Source organism: Gymnogyps californianus, chromosome 1 (assembly GCF_018139145.2).
Source record: "Gymnogyps californianus isolate 813 chromosome 1, ASM1813914v2, whole genome shotgun sequence".
NCBI classification, from domain to species: Eukaryota; Metazoa; Chordata; class Aves; order Accipitriformes; family Cathartidae; genus Gymnogyps; species Gymnogyps californianus.
Genome location: NC_059471.1, coordinates 9,669,054 through 9,686,735, shown reverse-complemented (window position 1 = coordinate 9,686,735; position 17,682 = coordinate 9,669,054). Strand labels below are relative to the sequence as shown.

General features: G+C 37.6%; 1 protein-coding gene across 3 annotated transcripts in view; it reads right to left on the bottom strand.

Moving 5' to 3' along the window:
* Positions 1-797: 797 nt before the first annotated feature.
* The window catches only part of LOC127028181 (glutamate carboxypeptidase 2-like), a 28,554-nt gene continuing 11,669 nt past the window's right edge, over positions 798-17,682 (bottom strand). The window contains exons 7-19 of one of the 3 annotated variants that reach the window (XM_050913946.1): positions 16,588-16,681; positions 14,309-14,407; positions 13,129-13,214; positions 11,994-12,113; positions 10,511-10,593; positions 10,182-10,245; positions 9,562-9,629; positions 7,427-7,518; positions 6,517-6,607; positions 5,450-5,714; positions 4,150-4,231; positions 2,353-2,445; positions 798-1,305 (exon numbers count right to left, since the gene is read on the bottom strand). In XM_050913946.1, coding sequence (XP_050769903.1) covers positions 1,116-1,305; positions 2,353-2,445; positions 4,150-4,231; positions 5,450-5,714; positions 6,517-6,607; positions 7,427-7,518; positions 9,562-9,629; positions 10,182-10,245; positions 10,511-10,593; positions 11,994-12,113; positions 13,129-13,214; positions 14,309-14,407; positions 16,588-16,681 — 1,427 coding nt within the window. In that variant the 3' untranslated portion in view covers positions 798-1,115. The remainder of the gene's footprint in view (positions 1,306-2,352; positions 2,446-4,149; positions 4,232-5,449; positions 5,715-6,516; positions 6,608-7,426; positions 7,519-9,561; positions 9,630-10,181; positions 10,246-10,510; positions 10,594-11,993; positions 12,114-13,128; positions 13,215-14,308; positions 14,408-16,587; positions 16,682-17,682) is intronic. The other 2 variants (XM_050913952.1, XM_050913957.1) reach the window with 2 other exon arrangements.

Sequence of the window (17,682 nt, the reverse complement as noted above, 5' to 3'; positions counted from 1 at the left end):
AAAGAAAAAAAACTACCACGACACTGAAAACCATCAGATCATGGGACAGTCTCCTAAGACATGGTAGAGGCCTCAGCTAAAATGGCAGATCAAATTACACAAAATATTTGCTGTGCAAGGGGTTAGTAATCCTCCAGTGGCAGAGTGTCAGATGAAGGGATCTGATTTTCTGAGTCTTCTCTGTCTGATCTTGGTTGTCCCATTGTAGTCTTTTGAGTAGTCTGTCAGAGTAAGCTGCACACCAAAATCAGAAATACAGACTCTACAAAGATGGTAATAATTTGGTATGCTTTCAGACTAAGGACATGATGAGTTTTCTTTGCCTCTAATTGTCTTCATATTAAAATACCTTGATATGGACAAGGCATAGCAGGGGTAGATTTTGGATAAAAGAATAAAAGTAGGTCTTCATCTTGAAAGACATGTTTTGTGAGATGATTATACGTCTCACAAGATGTATTGCCTTGTTTTTACTCCGGTGACTAGAAGGCTTCTTGCTTAACTTTATTTGCAAACAGCTGCAAGACTCAGCATGTGAAGAGAAGAACGTCATGGATGAGTATTCTGGGCTGGTTGCCCGAAACTTGTTATGATCATTATACATCCCCCACACGGTATGTGACAGTTTTCCCATCTTCATACGTGATTCTTTGTGTAAAAGGAGAGCTGAAAGGGCTATCTTGGAGTATAATTATGGAACTCCAAGGTAAATAATAAAAAGTCAACAACAAAATTAGAAACTGAGAGAAACATGAACTGACTTCTGGTTTCCTGATGCACTATGAAGACTGCTATAATAATCAAGCTAGCAAAATTCAAAGCTCTGAAAATAAATCCAGTGGTTAGCAATTCTTAAAATATGATGCTGAGAGAAAACATGAAACTTTTTCACTCTCACTTCAGAAGATATCTAAAGCCTGAGCTCTCCAAATGGAGTACATTACCTTGTTAACATTGCTAAATGCATTCCACTTGGGTATATTATTTGTAAAGAAGAAGATTTCTTTTATTTTATGTCCTTCGTAATAATCCTCCAAGTGTTTTTAAATGCTCCGGTTTTAAGGCTTCTGAAAACTGTCATATGTAGTCTTCATTGATGATTATGTTGTTGATATTTATGCTACTTCTTTCAATGTTTCTGCTGCTGCCTGTACAGTGAAGGCTGCAATGGAAATCTGCCTCTTCACTTCTTCCCAGGCTTCATGCTGATCTGCTTTGCTTTCAATATCAAACATGGCATCATAGATCCCTGGGAATGACTCTCCTGCATACTTGTTATGGCTGCTTGGAGCAAAGATAACATGTCTGTAGGGAAGTTGAGGGAAAAAAATAACAATATTCTGCATTAGGAAAATAAAACATTATTTTCTGGATAAAACTGATCTGTTTCTATATCATCTGTTAAACTCTTGACACTGAAGATGTAAATAAATAAGATTATTGCAGCAATAGTACCTATAATCTATGAAGCAAGAAAATAACATAAGCTACATTATTCCATGTGAATTCCAGAACTTTATAGCTAAGAAGACTTGAGATAAAGTTAACTAAAGTATTTTCCTTTCCCTCATTTTAGATGAAATGGAAAGATAAAAAAAAGCCAGCTTCTTTTCTCACAGATATACACAATCTCCAACAGATACAGGCATGCTTTGAGGTAGGAAAGCTGATACTTTAACAAGAGACTGTTCTCAGCACATTTGTAATCACAAGCTATGAGAGGTACAAGGATTGTAGATGTTAAGTTCTCCTTCTACAGTTACTTTTTAGTGGAACTTTTTAGTGGAAAGATTACTGTTCTGAATTATGCAGACTGGTAGAAGGACCAAAAAGCTAGACTTGACTTGACTATTCTGCCTCTCAAACAAGATTTACCTCTTGAACTGGATGAGAGGACTACTGGATTCACTTCACTGCTGTTGAAGTACTGCCCTCTACACTGTATTTGCTAGCATGACTGTTCTGCTATAATAGATCAAATTGTAGATACTTCAATTATATCCTATTTCACTTTCAAATAATAATAACTTCCTAAAGATCCTTTACCACTGAAAGTTACTTGAACTGAGTCCAGGGCCAAACTTTTAGATCTGTTTAGAAGCCCAATGAAATCAATGGAAATGGGTTTACTGATCTGAATAAGCATCCAACAAGACTTTTCCTCATTCTGTATAGTGTATCTCACTGAAGTTTTCCCTAAAGATGTTTTCCCTTTTCAATCTTATCTGTCCTGTTTAATCTACTTCTACCATGTTGAATAAAATCATTACAATTCCATTTAGAGACTTGTAAATCTTAAAGGAATTCTCATAGGGTACTCCAGGCAGAAAGTGAAAAATAAGCCTTTCTTACCTATAGAATGGCCTGCCAGGTAATCCAAGAGGATCGATGAAAGCCCTTTCTAGAAACATGAGCTGATCATTTAGTGATCTGACAGCAAGTAGGCTAAAAAGAAAACAGGAATATGTTAGCTACAGAGTGTTTGGCCCACTCTCATCCTGTGCCCCAATGTACACAGCTCTGGATTTATGAAGGACAGTAGATCCAAGATGTTGAACTTAAAGTGTAGCCCATAAAAGACAGTTCGTGTCAGCTAACCTGCACAACAGAATTATGCTGATCTGTACTGTGAGATAGTCTGGTTCATAACCTGAAAGTCTCTTAAAGCTATTTTTAAAGGCCAAGGAATAGTGTCAAAGACGACAGAGACTTTCAGGTATTTTCTCTCATGTTGCATCTTATTCCTTTATCTTCTTTTCATTAGGATGCTTAGGCAGACCATTATCTTCTTTTGTACAACAGTTTTCTAAAGACTCTATTTTCCACAAAGCCAGCCAACTGCAAATTACTTCAATAAAATCACATTTATTTTTATGTAAAACCACAACATCTGAGAAACAGGAACCTTGTGATGTTAGAATCATCTTTTGAGTCATCCAAGAATTGTGTTTTTCTGACAGCAAACTGTAAATTCCCTGGAGCAGAGACCATCTGTGTCTGTGTGCTTTGAATAGCTCTGAGCATACTACTGATGCTTAACAAATAAAAGAACTGTGAAGATTATACTGAATATATGTGGGTTTGGTAGTTTAAATCCAAAGTAACTTATTGTAGAGTTTCAAAGGCATTCACCAATAAAAAAATGGTAAAATTTATATCACAGTAAGCCTGGAGTAACTCTACTAACATCAATGAAATTGTTTCAAGTTTACATTGGTGTAAATGGAAACTGAAATTGGTTGGTTGAATTAAAGCTTAGATTTAGGCCATCCATCAATGAAACCATTTGGAAAACGTCACATACATGTCATATGTCATAAATGTCATATTTTACATAAGAAATTACTGTTAACTCACTTATCTTGAAAGTTGCTGCCATTAAAAAGATGGCTTTTATTCTCACTTAGTCTTCCATAAGGGTAAGCATATGGCTAAATTAGATTCTTCCCAAGAAATGTAACATACACATATGTATATACAAAAGGAAGTTTGGTTTGTCATTCTGGGCATGGGTTACAAAGAATAAATTAAGAATTAAGTCAAGAGCAAATTAGGCCTTTTGGCATAGGTGGTGCATAGAATTTTTTGAAAGCTCATCAAAATGCTTGCCACAACAGCAATCATGGTACAGCTATTTTTTTTTTTTTCATTAAGTGGTACCAGTATCTTGAAAATTAGAGTGCTGGTAAATGAAGACCACGAGTCAACATTTGTTCTTTAATAATATTCCAGTAACAAAATCTTGGGATGTGTCTCTACTTAGAGGGAGCTACACACCTGAGCTGGCTCTGCTTATGCCAGCCAGCATTCTAGTCACATCCATGTATCATCCTGGCACTGCTCCTCAACTAAAACCTGTCAAGAATTGACACTAATTAGCTTGGACACTTTTTGAAGCTAACATGGCTAGATTCCCAGGCTCTGCAGTGCCTCTGATGTCCACTAATTCAACATTTCTATACTTTGTTTCCTAGAGTAACCAGATCCTTAAAGACAAGAGTCTATAAGGACTTACAATGAAACAAATGACTGACAGTCATTTGTCACCAAGGTTATTCAGGGGACTAAGTGCAACTGAAGACTATGTCCTCTGAGCCCAGAGGACTACATGGAGTATTTGACTGGAAGAAAAAAATGAGTTAAACTTACTTATTGATATCTATTTGTTGCAGTCTCTCATGAAAGCTAGCAGCAACTTCTGTAAAATTCTTCACAGCTGAAAAGAGAGCATCTGGAGGGAGCAGGAAGTAAGTATTTAACTTCAAATTCTGAAGGAATCATTTAACAAATCAATTTCTTCAAATAAAGCTTTGTCTTTCACTGTGATCATGATCTGTCAATTCTCACTGAATGAAAATCAGATGACCCCATATTCCTACATTAAAAAGTATGTAATTCTGTGTGAAAACTTGCCTTGGAGACAATAGAAATCAGTACTTTTGTGAATATTGTTTATTATTTGCTACTTGAAGAATGTACAGAAATAGCAAAAACTAGAGCATGGATTGCCAGAACCAGACTGTTCAGGTTGGTCCGGCATTTTAAAAATCCCAACAACCTGTGTTTTACAGGTATGTCCGTCCACACATACAGAGTTTCGAGAAAGACTGAGAGTATGTGTGTGTATGTGTGTGTGTGCACACATACCTGATATTGGTCATTAGCAGCCAAGTCCTAAACTGAATACTATATAATGTTGCCAATAAAATAAAGGCTTCTCAGGCAGGAGGCATATTGGGAACCCCTATAACATGAAATAAAATTTCACATGCCAGCACAGGATCCCTGTTGTGGCACAAGGATGAACCATTCCTGCCTGACCAAGCCCCGAGGCAAACTTCTCATGGTGCTTGCACTTGCCATCATGTGCCCATAAACTGAGACACGAGAAGTTCTGACTGGATATAAGGAGAATCTTTTTACCCTGAGGACAGTCAAGCACTGTGGTCCAGAGAGGTTCTGTAGCCTCTGTCCTTGGAGGTTTTCAAGACCAGATGGGATAAAGCTCTGAGCAACCTGGTCTGACCTCAGAGCTGACCCTGCTTTGGGCAGGCTGACCTAGAGAACTCCTGAGGTTCCTTCTAACCTGAATTATCCTATGATCCTATGATTAGTGTTGGACAGAGAATTATCCAACACCATAAGCTGCAAAGCAGTGTGATTTTTTTCACGGACCAAGACAAAGATATCTTGTTGCCAACGTTGGTGAACCATGCACGGGTCAAAGAACATGCGACTGTAAGTGTTAGCTCTACTTGGCAGCAGCATAGTCTCTACACAGGCATACTAGTGACAAAATACTCAAATTTCAAATTATTGCAGGGTGTGGCTCTTGTTTTATACTGTTCATACAGCACAAGGTAAATACCAGATCATGACTAAGACATACGTTAAGATAAGGCACTGCTAGCACTAACAGAGGAGGAGTGCAATGAAAGACTGTACGTACCAAAGGATACATTGTATGTTGCCAGTTCCTCTTCATGATTCCTTGACAAATTATAGATTATGTGAGCATAGTTGCTCACAGCTGATGCATAATCTCTGCAGTCGAAAGGAAGCACAACGGAGTTGGCCAATTCAAACACCAGCCCTCCCCGTACCTTAGCTACTGTCAGATGATTCTTGAAAGTGGGATCATAAAACCTCTCCACAATTTCGTAAGTTTCATAGACACTGTGGTAAACTGGATAGCTGCTATATTTTTCTACATTCTGAAACAAACAAACCCAAACAAAACCATTATTCAGCTGCGGATGCTTCAGCTTTGCTTGAAAACCTTTGCTGTGGTATTCAAGGCACTGTAAAGTTAAGTGTTCAGGTCACAGTAATCCTATGTAGCCACTACAGACAGTCGAATGAGAAGAACTGCTCAGTGGTGGCTCTCTTAGACATCAACCTATGATGAGATGAACAGCCATTTGGAGATATCTCTCTCCACTGACCATGCACAGAGCCTAAAGAAGGTAGCTAAGAACAGACACATAACTTTTAGTTGGCTAAATTAAGGTGAGATTGTCCTTCGTCTCTTTGCTTGGATCTCAACAGTCATTTCTGTTTGTCTTTGGATATGCCTTTTCAGAGGAAAAGACAACATTGAATAGATTGTTCCTTGAACATTTCTCAATTAGTCTCATCTCACAGTATGCTCCAGAGTCAAACCCCTATTTTCCATAAAACATGAACCATTTTGAATTCAAAGCTTCATAAGTTATTACAAATCATTCAAAAGTCATCATAAGCCACTCATAAGCCTTCATCAACCATAGGTAATTTTGAGCACATCCATTTACCCTGAGCAAAGGTCCTTTTGTCTGACTGACACCAAGCTGACCATTCCTATTTATTAAATATTTGTGTTGTAGTAGTACATAGAGTTCTAGTAATGAACTGGGAATCTACTCTGACACACTGAACTGAACTACTCCAAAAAGCTGGCAGTCTAAATGGCTCAATTACAGGTGATATTATTCAGGCAGTTACGGGGGAGACAAAATTACAAAGACATAGACTTACCAAATTTTTACTGTAACGTGCTCTGCCTGAAGCGATGCCAAGACGTTGAAAAAAGACTTCAAAGTCATTGCCAGAACCCAGTTTATTTATTCTTTTAACAAGAAAGAGAATTCCTTGAGTGACAATACTTAAAGTATAATTTTAGTTTGCTTCCAAGTACTGTGGCAATTATTTATTCTGCAGTCACAGTCACTACATAGTCTTTCCCTAGTATGCTCTTTCTGTCAATATACCATGAATTGCCTGTGACCCCAACATTATGTGCACCTCATCAATTGCATTCTTGGAGGAGCAGAGTCATCATTCTCAGGGTCACAGAAATCAAACTCTCAAGAGGAGAATTTAACTCACTGTCTTTAATCATTGAGAAGACCCAATGACCTTCCTCCTGCTGAACTTCCACTATCCCAAGCTCTCAACTCAGACAAATGACAACAGTACCAGCATGGCTCCATGGAATAGAATCAGCCTTTGAGATTCTATAGAGAAACCGTGGTAAATTTGAAGGACACTGTTGTAAAATCCTGCCTGGTGTGCTCCCCAGCCACTCAAACTCAGAGGCCTGCCAGGAGACTGGAAGCAAGTGCAAGGGAAAGCTCCTGTGTTAGCATCTTGTGTGCCTGCCGCTGGCTTGTGCATACTACCCTTATTTGTCTAAATCTCTACAAACTACATGAACACTTTACTTTTCATATGTAAAGCCTCCTGTTCATGCTACAAAGGCAAGTTCACAAAACTGTTGTACAAGAGTGTATCAGCTGCGATCAATAAAACTCTGAAATTTATACCAGCTGAGAATCACACCATTTCTTTTAGGTGCTCTGTTTTTCAAGTGGGTATTTCTTTAAAATCCATACTCTACAAGTTATAATAACTTTTGGTATATCATTTATTTTCTTTTGTCACTGACCTGGGGACGTCTTTATATTCTCTTGATGGATTTTTTTTATACCAGCTCTCATAAAGAGATTTTCCTTCAAACCCCTCATCAGGACTTGGTATCTAGAAAAAGTATATTGTAAAAAAAGACAAAGGGTATAATTTTAAATGTTACCAAGCAACAAATCTACAACCTGTCATCACAACCTGTCATAAAGCCTATGGCTTAGGGCAATGAATAAGTCACGGTCTTAAGTCCCTCAACCTTTCTGCATTTCCATTTTAACATTTCAAATGCATAGCATTTTCCAGAGGAATAGTTTATTTGCTAAAAATAGGTAATTTTAGATGAAAGAAAACACAGAGAAAGCAACACATTTCAAGTCAATATTTACATTCTTATATTTCTTTATGAGATTTTCAGCCATTTAATTTAAATATTCAACACAAAAATCCCTCACAAACCCAAAACTTTTTGTTTCACTTTGGCACGTAATTTCAATTTTGTCTTGGTTTAATTCAAAACTGTTTCTACCTTGTTTTAGTTCACAAAAATTATTTTCATGGATGCAGCAGTAACCTTAGAAGGGCAAAGTGTACAGTACTTGGTGTTTATGTCATCGTAGCTGCTACAGAGGTATAAAAATCATGATCGTCCTAAAGTTCATTCCTATCACTCTGACTACTTTCCAGATTACTGAGCAGGTTAAACACTGTGGGTATTTTTTCATCTTTCCTTTTCATTGGTGGGCTGCTGAGGTTTTATTATCTTTAATCTAGTAAAGATTATTAATATCTATTCTATTATTAATATTTATATCTACTATCTAAGAATTACTCCACAATAGGAATCAAAATAAAACTAATATATTTGGGTTTTTGGTCATGAAGCTAATTGTTCATAGAACAGTGTTAACAGTGTTAACACTTTTTGCCACAGATTAACTTTGAATGGGATCACACGGGACCTGCTTCCTGATCAGCATTCGCTTCAGACATGCAGCTACCAACAAGCTGTGGTTACATGCATTCATCAGCCTTTGTTGCTGCTTCCCAGCTCGAGGAAGGGTTATGCAACCATGTTTACTGGTATTTAGGTCAACATTTTAACGATGGCTCTTGGTGTCCAAACTGAGACTCTGCTGACCTGATTTTCTGACTGTTCTGAACACCTGCACTTAGCACAGGTTACCATGGGAACTGCAGGTGATCAGCTCTTCTGCAGTTCAGGACAGAAATATCTTTATCTGGGCACCTGATTTTAACAGAGTTAAATTTTATTTGTTGTCTTTCAATTGCCAGAAAATGATTATACTGAATTACTACATTTCCTTTACTTTTGTACCAGTCTAATGCCAGCTGCCAAGAGATAACAAATTATTGACCCTGGAAAAGACAGGTGACTGAATATACACAGCAGATGAAGACAGATACAGTAGATTCATATAATATATACAGTAGTTGAATGTACATTATATATATGTGTATAAAACACACACAAAGAAGACTAATTAAATGTTCATGCTTTAATACAGATGAACAGAAAAAAACAGAAATAAAAAGCCCTTAGTGCCAGCCTCTAAGACCCGCTCTCAAAGTAAGGAACATCTTACATCTAAGATGGTGAGGTTATTTCCTGAGAAAGGTCCCCATCTTTTAATTTTGTGCACCACAGAAATATGTGTGAGACCATCATGGTCAGAGCCAATGAATATCTAACAGGGTACACTGAAGCTGAGCACATGGACCAAACCTGTCACATCATGCTAAAAACAACACTGTAGCAAGCCTAATTTCTTCTCCTGCCTAGAGGGAGTCAGAGTCTCCCACTACCATGGGCACCCTAGTAGTTGGACTGGGCAGCCAGGTTTGTGCTTGTTTCTGTCCTCTGGCTCATGGTATTTTTTTATTCTTTTGTTCTTAGAAGGAATACTTTCACAGGAGGAGTGGAAAAATCCCCTAATCCTGAATAGCTAATAATTTAAAGGTATAAGCTTGAAATCCCTTTGCCACTCCTGGGAAAAAGCTCCAGTTACTTAGCTATTGTCTTAAAAGGGGTACTGCAGTCAGAAAAAAAAGAAACACCTGACACCATATTTTATACACGGAGCCCCATCCAGTAAGTAAGCACTGAACATACTGGCTAAAAATTTCAAGCGATATTACCTCTTTAGTCATACTGTACACCAGTCTGTACATCAGTGGTGTGCAATCCACTCGTAGTGTGTAGTTTCCTGAAAAACAGGAAAAACTATTTATTCGAAGAAGCAAGTTCTACTCAGCTGAAACCTCGTGCCATTATTTGTTAATAAAAAGGGACTAGAGAGCTACACTCTCTACAAGGAACAAGATGATTCTCCCTGTAGAAGAGTTCTACTGTGATCTTGTTAGTGCATTTGTATTGGTTAGGATGAATTACAGCCCAGCTTTTGAGGCAACCCTTAAGAGCGTTTCTTATGTCCCTATGTTTATTACACACGTTATAAGAGGAGAAGCTGACTCTAAAGAGTTGCCATAGAACTGCTGACACGGGCACAACACTTCTTGTCCCTCCCCATGACTTCCCAAATAGTGTAGCTACTATAACAGACTTCTTCCCTGAGGCAACAGGAATACCTGAAGAATACTTCATGATTCTGGGTCACTGTTTCCCCCCATATCTACTCTCGAACTAATGCAACAAAATTATCACATTGAAGCTTTCATGGATCTCCAAGCCAAAATGCCTCCCAGTCACCTGTACATACCATCACTATTCCTGTAAAACACAAGTCAAAATTATGTACCTTCGATGGAGGAATCTGCATTGATATAAGCCACTCCCCGCGCTTGTAATACTTTGGCATTTTCCTATGAGAAGTAAAAGAGGAAGAAAAGGCTGATGGATTTTTTTCCCTCAGAACTATTTTCCCATCTATGGAAGTAGCAGCTGTTTCAGGGAAAGACATCATATACTGCAAGGAGCCATATATTCTTGGTAGTTCAAAAGGAAATGAGAGAGAGAGAAAGAAAGAGAGAGGGAGGGAGGGAGGGAGGGAAGAAGTGTTGCTTTCTAGCACAGATTTCTCAAAGATCTGCCACTGTGCAATTTTCTCTTTGAACACTATTGGTTTACCTCAGCCCACTCTGTCGATCCTAACAAGCCAAATTCCTCTGCATCCCAGCTTGCAAATATCACTGTTCTCCTTGGCCTCCATCCTGCAATAAAAGATCATTAAATTTATTTATTACAGAAATAAAGATTGCTTGTTACATGGTAACTAATGTGAAAACAAAAGTCATTTTTGGGGGCTCATCTTTTGTCCTGATTTGTGGGGAAAGAGGTGTGTTTAAGGAACTTTAACACCAACTTCTTCACTAACCTAATCTAATAATGGTTTGCTAATTTTGTAGCAATCTCACTTCTACTTCAATATTGTGCCAAATAATGTATTCTTTTTCTTCTCTCAGCTTTAATTGCAAGAAAATTTTCTAAAATTTAAAACTCTAAACAAGGAAAAATAATGTGCTTATGCACAAATTCTTGAAAGAAAGCTTTTCTACACTTTTTGCTCTGTTCAATTTAGTACACGTTGTATACCAGTACCTATACTGACAGAAAAGTGTTTGGCATGTTTTCATATCTATTACTGAATTTCTTTGACCTGTCTCCCAAATGCTGGATTTCAAAACCTAAGGGATTCCCTGTAACTTTGACAGATCACCTTCAAAACAAAGATCTTTCACTTGAAGTTCTGCAATTGACTTAAACCCAGGCCAAATGGAACAGGCTCTATTGCCCTGCCTCTGTAGCTCTGCCCAAAGTTTTCTTTGAGGCCACTGGAATCTTTTCGTCTTTTGCTCCGTTTCTTTTTTACCTTTTTTTTTTTTCCCAGCTTGCATTCCAAACACAGTTTCCCCTGATATCCAATAACTGGGAGGGAATGGAAAGAAAACTAAATGTCAACAGGTTTTAAGTGTAATGGGTAGGCAAAGAAAGCTCCTCTAGCACAGTATTTGAGTTATGTCAGAGCTTCTTTCCATGGGATGTCAGATAGGGAGACAGCATTTGCTCTGACAGCAGCAGAAACTTGGTACAGTTGACATTTGTTCCTGTTCCAATGTAACTAGGCATGAGGTATTTTTAACCATTACCTCCTACTATGTTTGCACAGCTCATCTCTGCATTACACAGATATGCTTTATTTGTTCTTGGGTCTGTCTCCAAATTACAGTCAAGTGCTGAGAAGGCTCTCGATGTTGCCCTGATGAAGCCTTGATCAGTCCACCACTGTACCAATTTTATAGGACCATTGAAACATCCACTCTGACCAGCCTCAAATACACAGTAATCAATTGTACCTAAATGTCACATTTATTTCAGTATCCCTCATTTTATGTTTTGTTTTCCTTTAGGTGTACTTTCTCTTGAGTAAAAGTACCTCACATATATTAAGGTTGTAACTGGAACTAGTTAACAGCTGCAGAGTAGCGTGCTTATTCGAGAGATCTGTGAGATACACGTGTTTAATCTTATGCATATGCTTAAATCCCAGATAAATCAATGGGCATAGCTGAGAGCAGTGATTCTGGTGTGCTTTATTCTTTCATTATATTACCTTTCCTTTTCAGTTTTCCAAAGCTCCTCACAATCTCGTGAACCACAGCTGCCCCACTCTGAGGATCAATGCCACCAAATACCCATGAGTCACGGTGTCCTCCCAGGATGACATATCTGTCTAGAGAAATTAATTATGGAGGTTTACTTAGAAAAACTTTTTTCCTGCCATAGAGATGTTAATTGGAAGTAATTTCTAATTTTCCATGTAGGTATCGGGCAACAAAGCTTAATAGTTTATAATATACATGATAGAAAGGCAAAAGACATTGTAAATCTCCGAAGACATTTTTCTGCATTTTCAGCCACTGCTAAAGAATTTGTCAAACACAGTAACTTGATCCCATAAGACTTAAAACCTCTTAAATTCCATAATGTTACTTCTATTATTAGAAATACTGCAGCTTTCCTCTAAAGACAGAAGCATCTTTCCACATTTTACAATAGTGTGTTTCATGGTAAAGCTATGTTTTATATCTGTACACTAATTATATCTGTACAGCACACCAACTCAGAACATTAAGGTGTGCTGAATGCAGTATTTCTCTGAATATACACAGTGAATCATAAAAAGGGTTGTCCAAGTCATGATAGAGATGTGATTAATAAGATCAAGGTCAGACTAGATCTCTGTGCTACTATAATATGGTTAACAGTTGTGTTTCAGGCAACAGGGAAGTGCTGCAGTTAAAAGTTAAATGATGTTATCATCATCCTAGGGATGTCTACATACCTGTTTTTTTAGACTGTAAAATCACATTGGTTATAAGAGACTGTAAGACAGACAAAAAGTCAATAGTGGTGGATATGATGTCTTCAGATGGAATGCAAAATCCATTCCTGTGTTAGTAGTGAAGAATATCCACTTAAGAATATTCTTTCAATTGCAAAGTTACTTGCCCGAAGACAAATATTTCTGTCTTGGTTATGACTCCCCCTTGAAAATCAGCATTTACAGTGGAAGTGCTGACATACCCTGAACCATATGAAAGCTGGTGCAATAAATATTTCAACACCAATGATCAGGTAGTGTAATATTTCAGAGAAAACTATATTCCTCATTTCCCCCTTGTAACTATGAAGTGCGTGTAGGGGTCACTGCATGCTCACTTTACACTGAAGACAAATGACTTTACCTGGTTCCACTGTGCCTCTGATGGTACCAATCACATTGTAAATCCTTCTTATTTCATTGTTGCTATGAATGTGCATTTTCACCTTTCTAGTGTATTGGGAAGACAATCCAAAGAGAAAATCCACCAGATTAGATAATACAACATCTTGACACCTTTCAAAAGCGTACAATATAAATTGTGAGGAAAGCATTTTGGCCAAACTTACCCTCCATTAAACCAAAGTAAATCTGAAAAGATTTCAGTGTAGTTTTTTCTGGATTTATACTTGTGCAATTGAGAACAGCATTTAGCCCTTGAAAGCTATGTACTCTTATTGATGTCAATAAGATTTATATGGATAACAGGCTCAGAACTCCAAATTCAAAGATTTTTTGCTAGAAGCTAGTTTTTAAATTTGGAAGAGTGAAAGAAAAATGAAAACCATCTAATGTTAAAAAGGTAAATAGTTCTAATTATCTAGAGGTTGGTGCAAATCAGAACTGACTCCAGCACAGTCAATACTGATGCGGCACCTCAGGCAGCAGAAAATCAGACAACCTGAGTTGTATCAAGAGACTTTGTTTATCTACAACACAGCTAGAGGTGCAACAACTCATCCTCAAGGGTTGTCTGTGTATTTTCCAGAAAGAATTTTTCATGTGGTATGACTAAGACATAGGGAAAAGGTCAAACGGTTCACATGAAGTCGGTACAATAGCTCAGCCAATATTGAAACACCTGGACTTTAGTCCTAAACTGTAATTACTAAATCAGGTTAAAAACAATCTGAAGCAATAAAAATGACATTGTAGGTAAAGCTTTTTTCTGGAAAACTTGACTTGTAGGTTAATACGGTTTTATATAAGGCAATAGGTAAGACCAGAAGGTGGACCCACATGAATTTAAAACAGACAACAAACAAATTCAGTTCTCAAAAAAATAATCAGTCTCATCAAATAGTTTGTCAAAGGCTAGATGCTTTTCAAATGAAACTGGTTCAAGACTAGCTGGAAACTAAAGCAATTCAGTCATATCCATCCAATCAGGATGTAAATCTGCTGAGCGCATTTCAGCCCAGGAAATGGTCATAATCAAAGGAATGATGCAAATAACCCCAACTACTTTACCTTTGGTCAAATTCTATTGCTCTACCTGTTTTTCTCTGATCCCAAGCACGCTTCCCTTATGAAACAAAACTGACCTTGTAGAATAATTTGTTGTGAAACCCGGACCAACGTTGTAAGATACATTCAAATTTCCTTTCCAGCTACTAAGTGGTGGCGCATATCCTCCCATATCACTATTATGAAAAAAAAAAAATCTTTATTAGTTACAGACATCTTAAAATAGCACCAAAACCAAATGAGGAACCAGGAACCACACTTTGTTAGGTCCCATGCACACACAGACCACAGTGATGGTCTTTGTCTTAGACAATTTATACTACAAGCTTCCACAGGAGAATAATCTGTCTTTTTAGCTACATTAATAATAGTAAATTAACATAGAGGAATAGTCCTGGGGATTGAGATCAGCTTGGAATGGCCTACAGCTATCCTGGAAAACAGTGTTGGCCTCCAAAGGTTTTGCATACAAACTGCCTCTTGTACATGGTCCCTGGAACTTTCTACTGCCTTGAACTACATTTGCATTTGAATTAGCAGAGAGGAACTTGGACCATTCTAACAGTTTAGCAGCATAGGCAGTTGTCTTCCAGTGCCTGTCCCTGGACACTGTTTAATCTGGTAGTATAGACAGAATTGATGTGTTTCAAAGATGTCTAAAATTGGAGAAACATGATCAGTCCAAGTCACCTTTTCTTGTTCCATTGTCAAAGGTGAGATGTTTTTTCTCAGTTAACACAACTGGAAATGCAGTAATTCAGTGGATCCCAATCACCCATATGTATTCATCTATTCAAAAGGATTTATATTTTTTAAATGAACTTGTGAGAAACATAAAAAAATATTTAAAATTATGCCGGATGTTGTGGTTCTTATTAGGCAAAATATATTTATTAAAAATGAAAGCATGTCCTTTACTGTAAATCCATACTTCAGTTAAGCTCTATTCCACAGAACGCTTCAGCATGTTTTCAAGTCCTCAGTATATTTTTTATATAAAAATATGATAGTAGGAATAACTAGAAGTTATGATTTCTCAAGACAAAAGTGAAAACAAGGACCCAGTATTTTTAGAGGATTTAGATTTCATTCATAATTATTAAAACCAAGTTCTAGAATTATTTACAACTTATTGAAGAGAAATATCTAGCTAGATCATATTTATGCATATTAATCTGCTCTAGCACTACTAGTTGGCAGTGGAAAAAAGAGGTTTTTTAACCTATACCTTTATCATTATGAGCAGTTATCCTCATAACAGTGACGACTGTAAAGTTTTAAAGAAAAGACAGTTTGGAGATATATTAGTCCATAAAAGTTTGGGAGGAAATAGGAAAAACACTAGAACAGTGTTAATGAACATCAGGTATGCAAAACCACCAAAGACAGTAAAATTCTGCCTCATATAAAAATAAATAGCTTCAATACTTCAGAGGAAACCTGCATAGAGAACGAAGATAGAATTAGTTTTTTTCACTCAATATTCAAACAGAGGCATCAGACAGAGCAGAACGATTGCTCATGTGATTTAGATGTAAAATTCCTATACAAATACACACCCAAGACTATGTTCACTTATTGCCCTAAACACTTATCCTTGGTACTGTTGCCAACCCTGGCATTTCCTGCTTTGTATCTCTACAGTTGATACAGATGATTACTGCTACATTTTTAAGGGAATGATACATTTGCCAACTCAATCACTTCTTAGTTTTTTCAGAGAACTTACTTGGTTTGTTAAGATAATTATGAATTTTAATGCTGTCTTCTGGCAAGCTGGTAGCTTGTCTTCATGTCACTTGCATGTTTTGTAAGCACACTTACTTACATGTAGCTGTCTGTTAAATCCCCTATAATACTCCAGAGTTTCCTCAGTGACCTTGTATGAGTGTGCTAGCATCATTTCATATTTATGCAACATAATACACCTAATGAGAGAAAGCACACGCCTTCATTTAACAGAGGACAGTACTGATACTGTCCCATCAAACATGCATGGCAAGTATTTCCCTGGACAAATGAATGACTTCATTTGTGGTCTTTTTCACAGGACAGATTATCATGCCATCCTCAAAATTTTTTGCCTTTACTCAAACTGAGAGGCACTCTATAACTTCAGTATACTTGACTGATCATGATATATTACAAATGATCCTTTCCAGATCACTCTGCACATACCTGATATGTAGTAATAGATAACGTTTACTTCCTACAGAGAACCTAATGACAAACGTACACTATTTCAACAGCTACAGCAGAAGCACAGTGCAAAAATCTTTCCCCTTTCTTTTCAAATACTCTCATAACTTTCAAAAAACAGTCTGCTTAAAATTCCTCATGTCTCCCATACACTTACCGCAGTAATGACTCAGCATCATGATAGCCAATGGGATGAACTGGAATTTTTGGGAGACCTACACCACTGGCTTTGTCTAATCGGTAGGTATATTCTGAAAGCAAAAGACAGGTATTTTCATATTTACAACTCTTAGAAGGAATCTGCACAGTCCTAACACTGGAGTCAGGGATAATCATTTCATTTTCCTTGAAGTCGGGCTGACATTTCTTCAGTGATTTCATTCTTTATGCTTTATCAACATGTTTTCAGAGAGATGCTAACAAAGGTTCTCCCACAGTGTCTGCAGTCATGCATTTAGAGCTGGCTGGAAATTCTAAAATTATTTAATTTTTTGTGTTGAGATGCTTTTAGATAGAAATATGTCTCTCCATGGGAAAGAACTTTAGACTAAGCCACAGATGAAGAACAAGAGCAAAGAGGGAGCCCGTAGTTCGATGCTTGGAACATTCAGCTGGGAACTAAAAAAATTTTGCCAGTTGATAAGAGATGCAGATAAAATCTTACACACTGGGCTACTGAATATACTGTTTTGCTGTTTTTGTGAACAAAATGAAGTCTAGGTTTTGTTCTGACAAAGCTCAAATACAAATCATGGTTTTTTTACAAATGAGAATCTTAATTTTCACAATGTAGACAAAATTTGATGTTTGCAAGCCAGCAGGTATGGAAAAGAAGTTTCCTCCTTCATACAACATTCACAGGGACCCTTGTTGACAGGGATTCATCTATGAGATCACTGACTCTAGCATGAGGAACCAAAATCTTCCTCACAGTCTGCTCCTGCCACGCTCCCGTCATGAACACATATCCTCTTCCAGCTCAAGTTGTGCTGGCTAGAGGCAACTTTCCCCATCACTTAGGGACGACTCTTCTTGAGGTGAAGATGCATTTCAATCAAAATGATCTGGGTTAGGTGCTAAATGGAACAGCTTAGGCAGAGCTCAAATAAGCAGCTGAGGAAGCATGAGGTGAAGGTGATGAACCAGTGGGGAATGGTCATCTTCTCAGCAGCCTCAGCTGCAGCCAGGTGACATGAGTGCCAGCATGAAAGATCTCAGCACTGCCAGTAGGGGCTCTTGTGGAGGGAAAGCA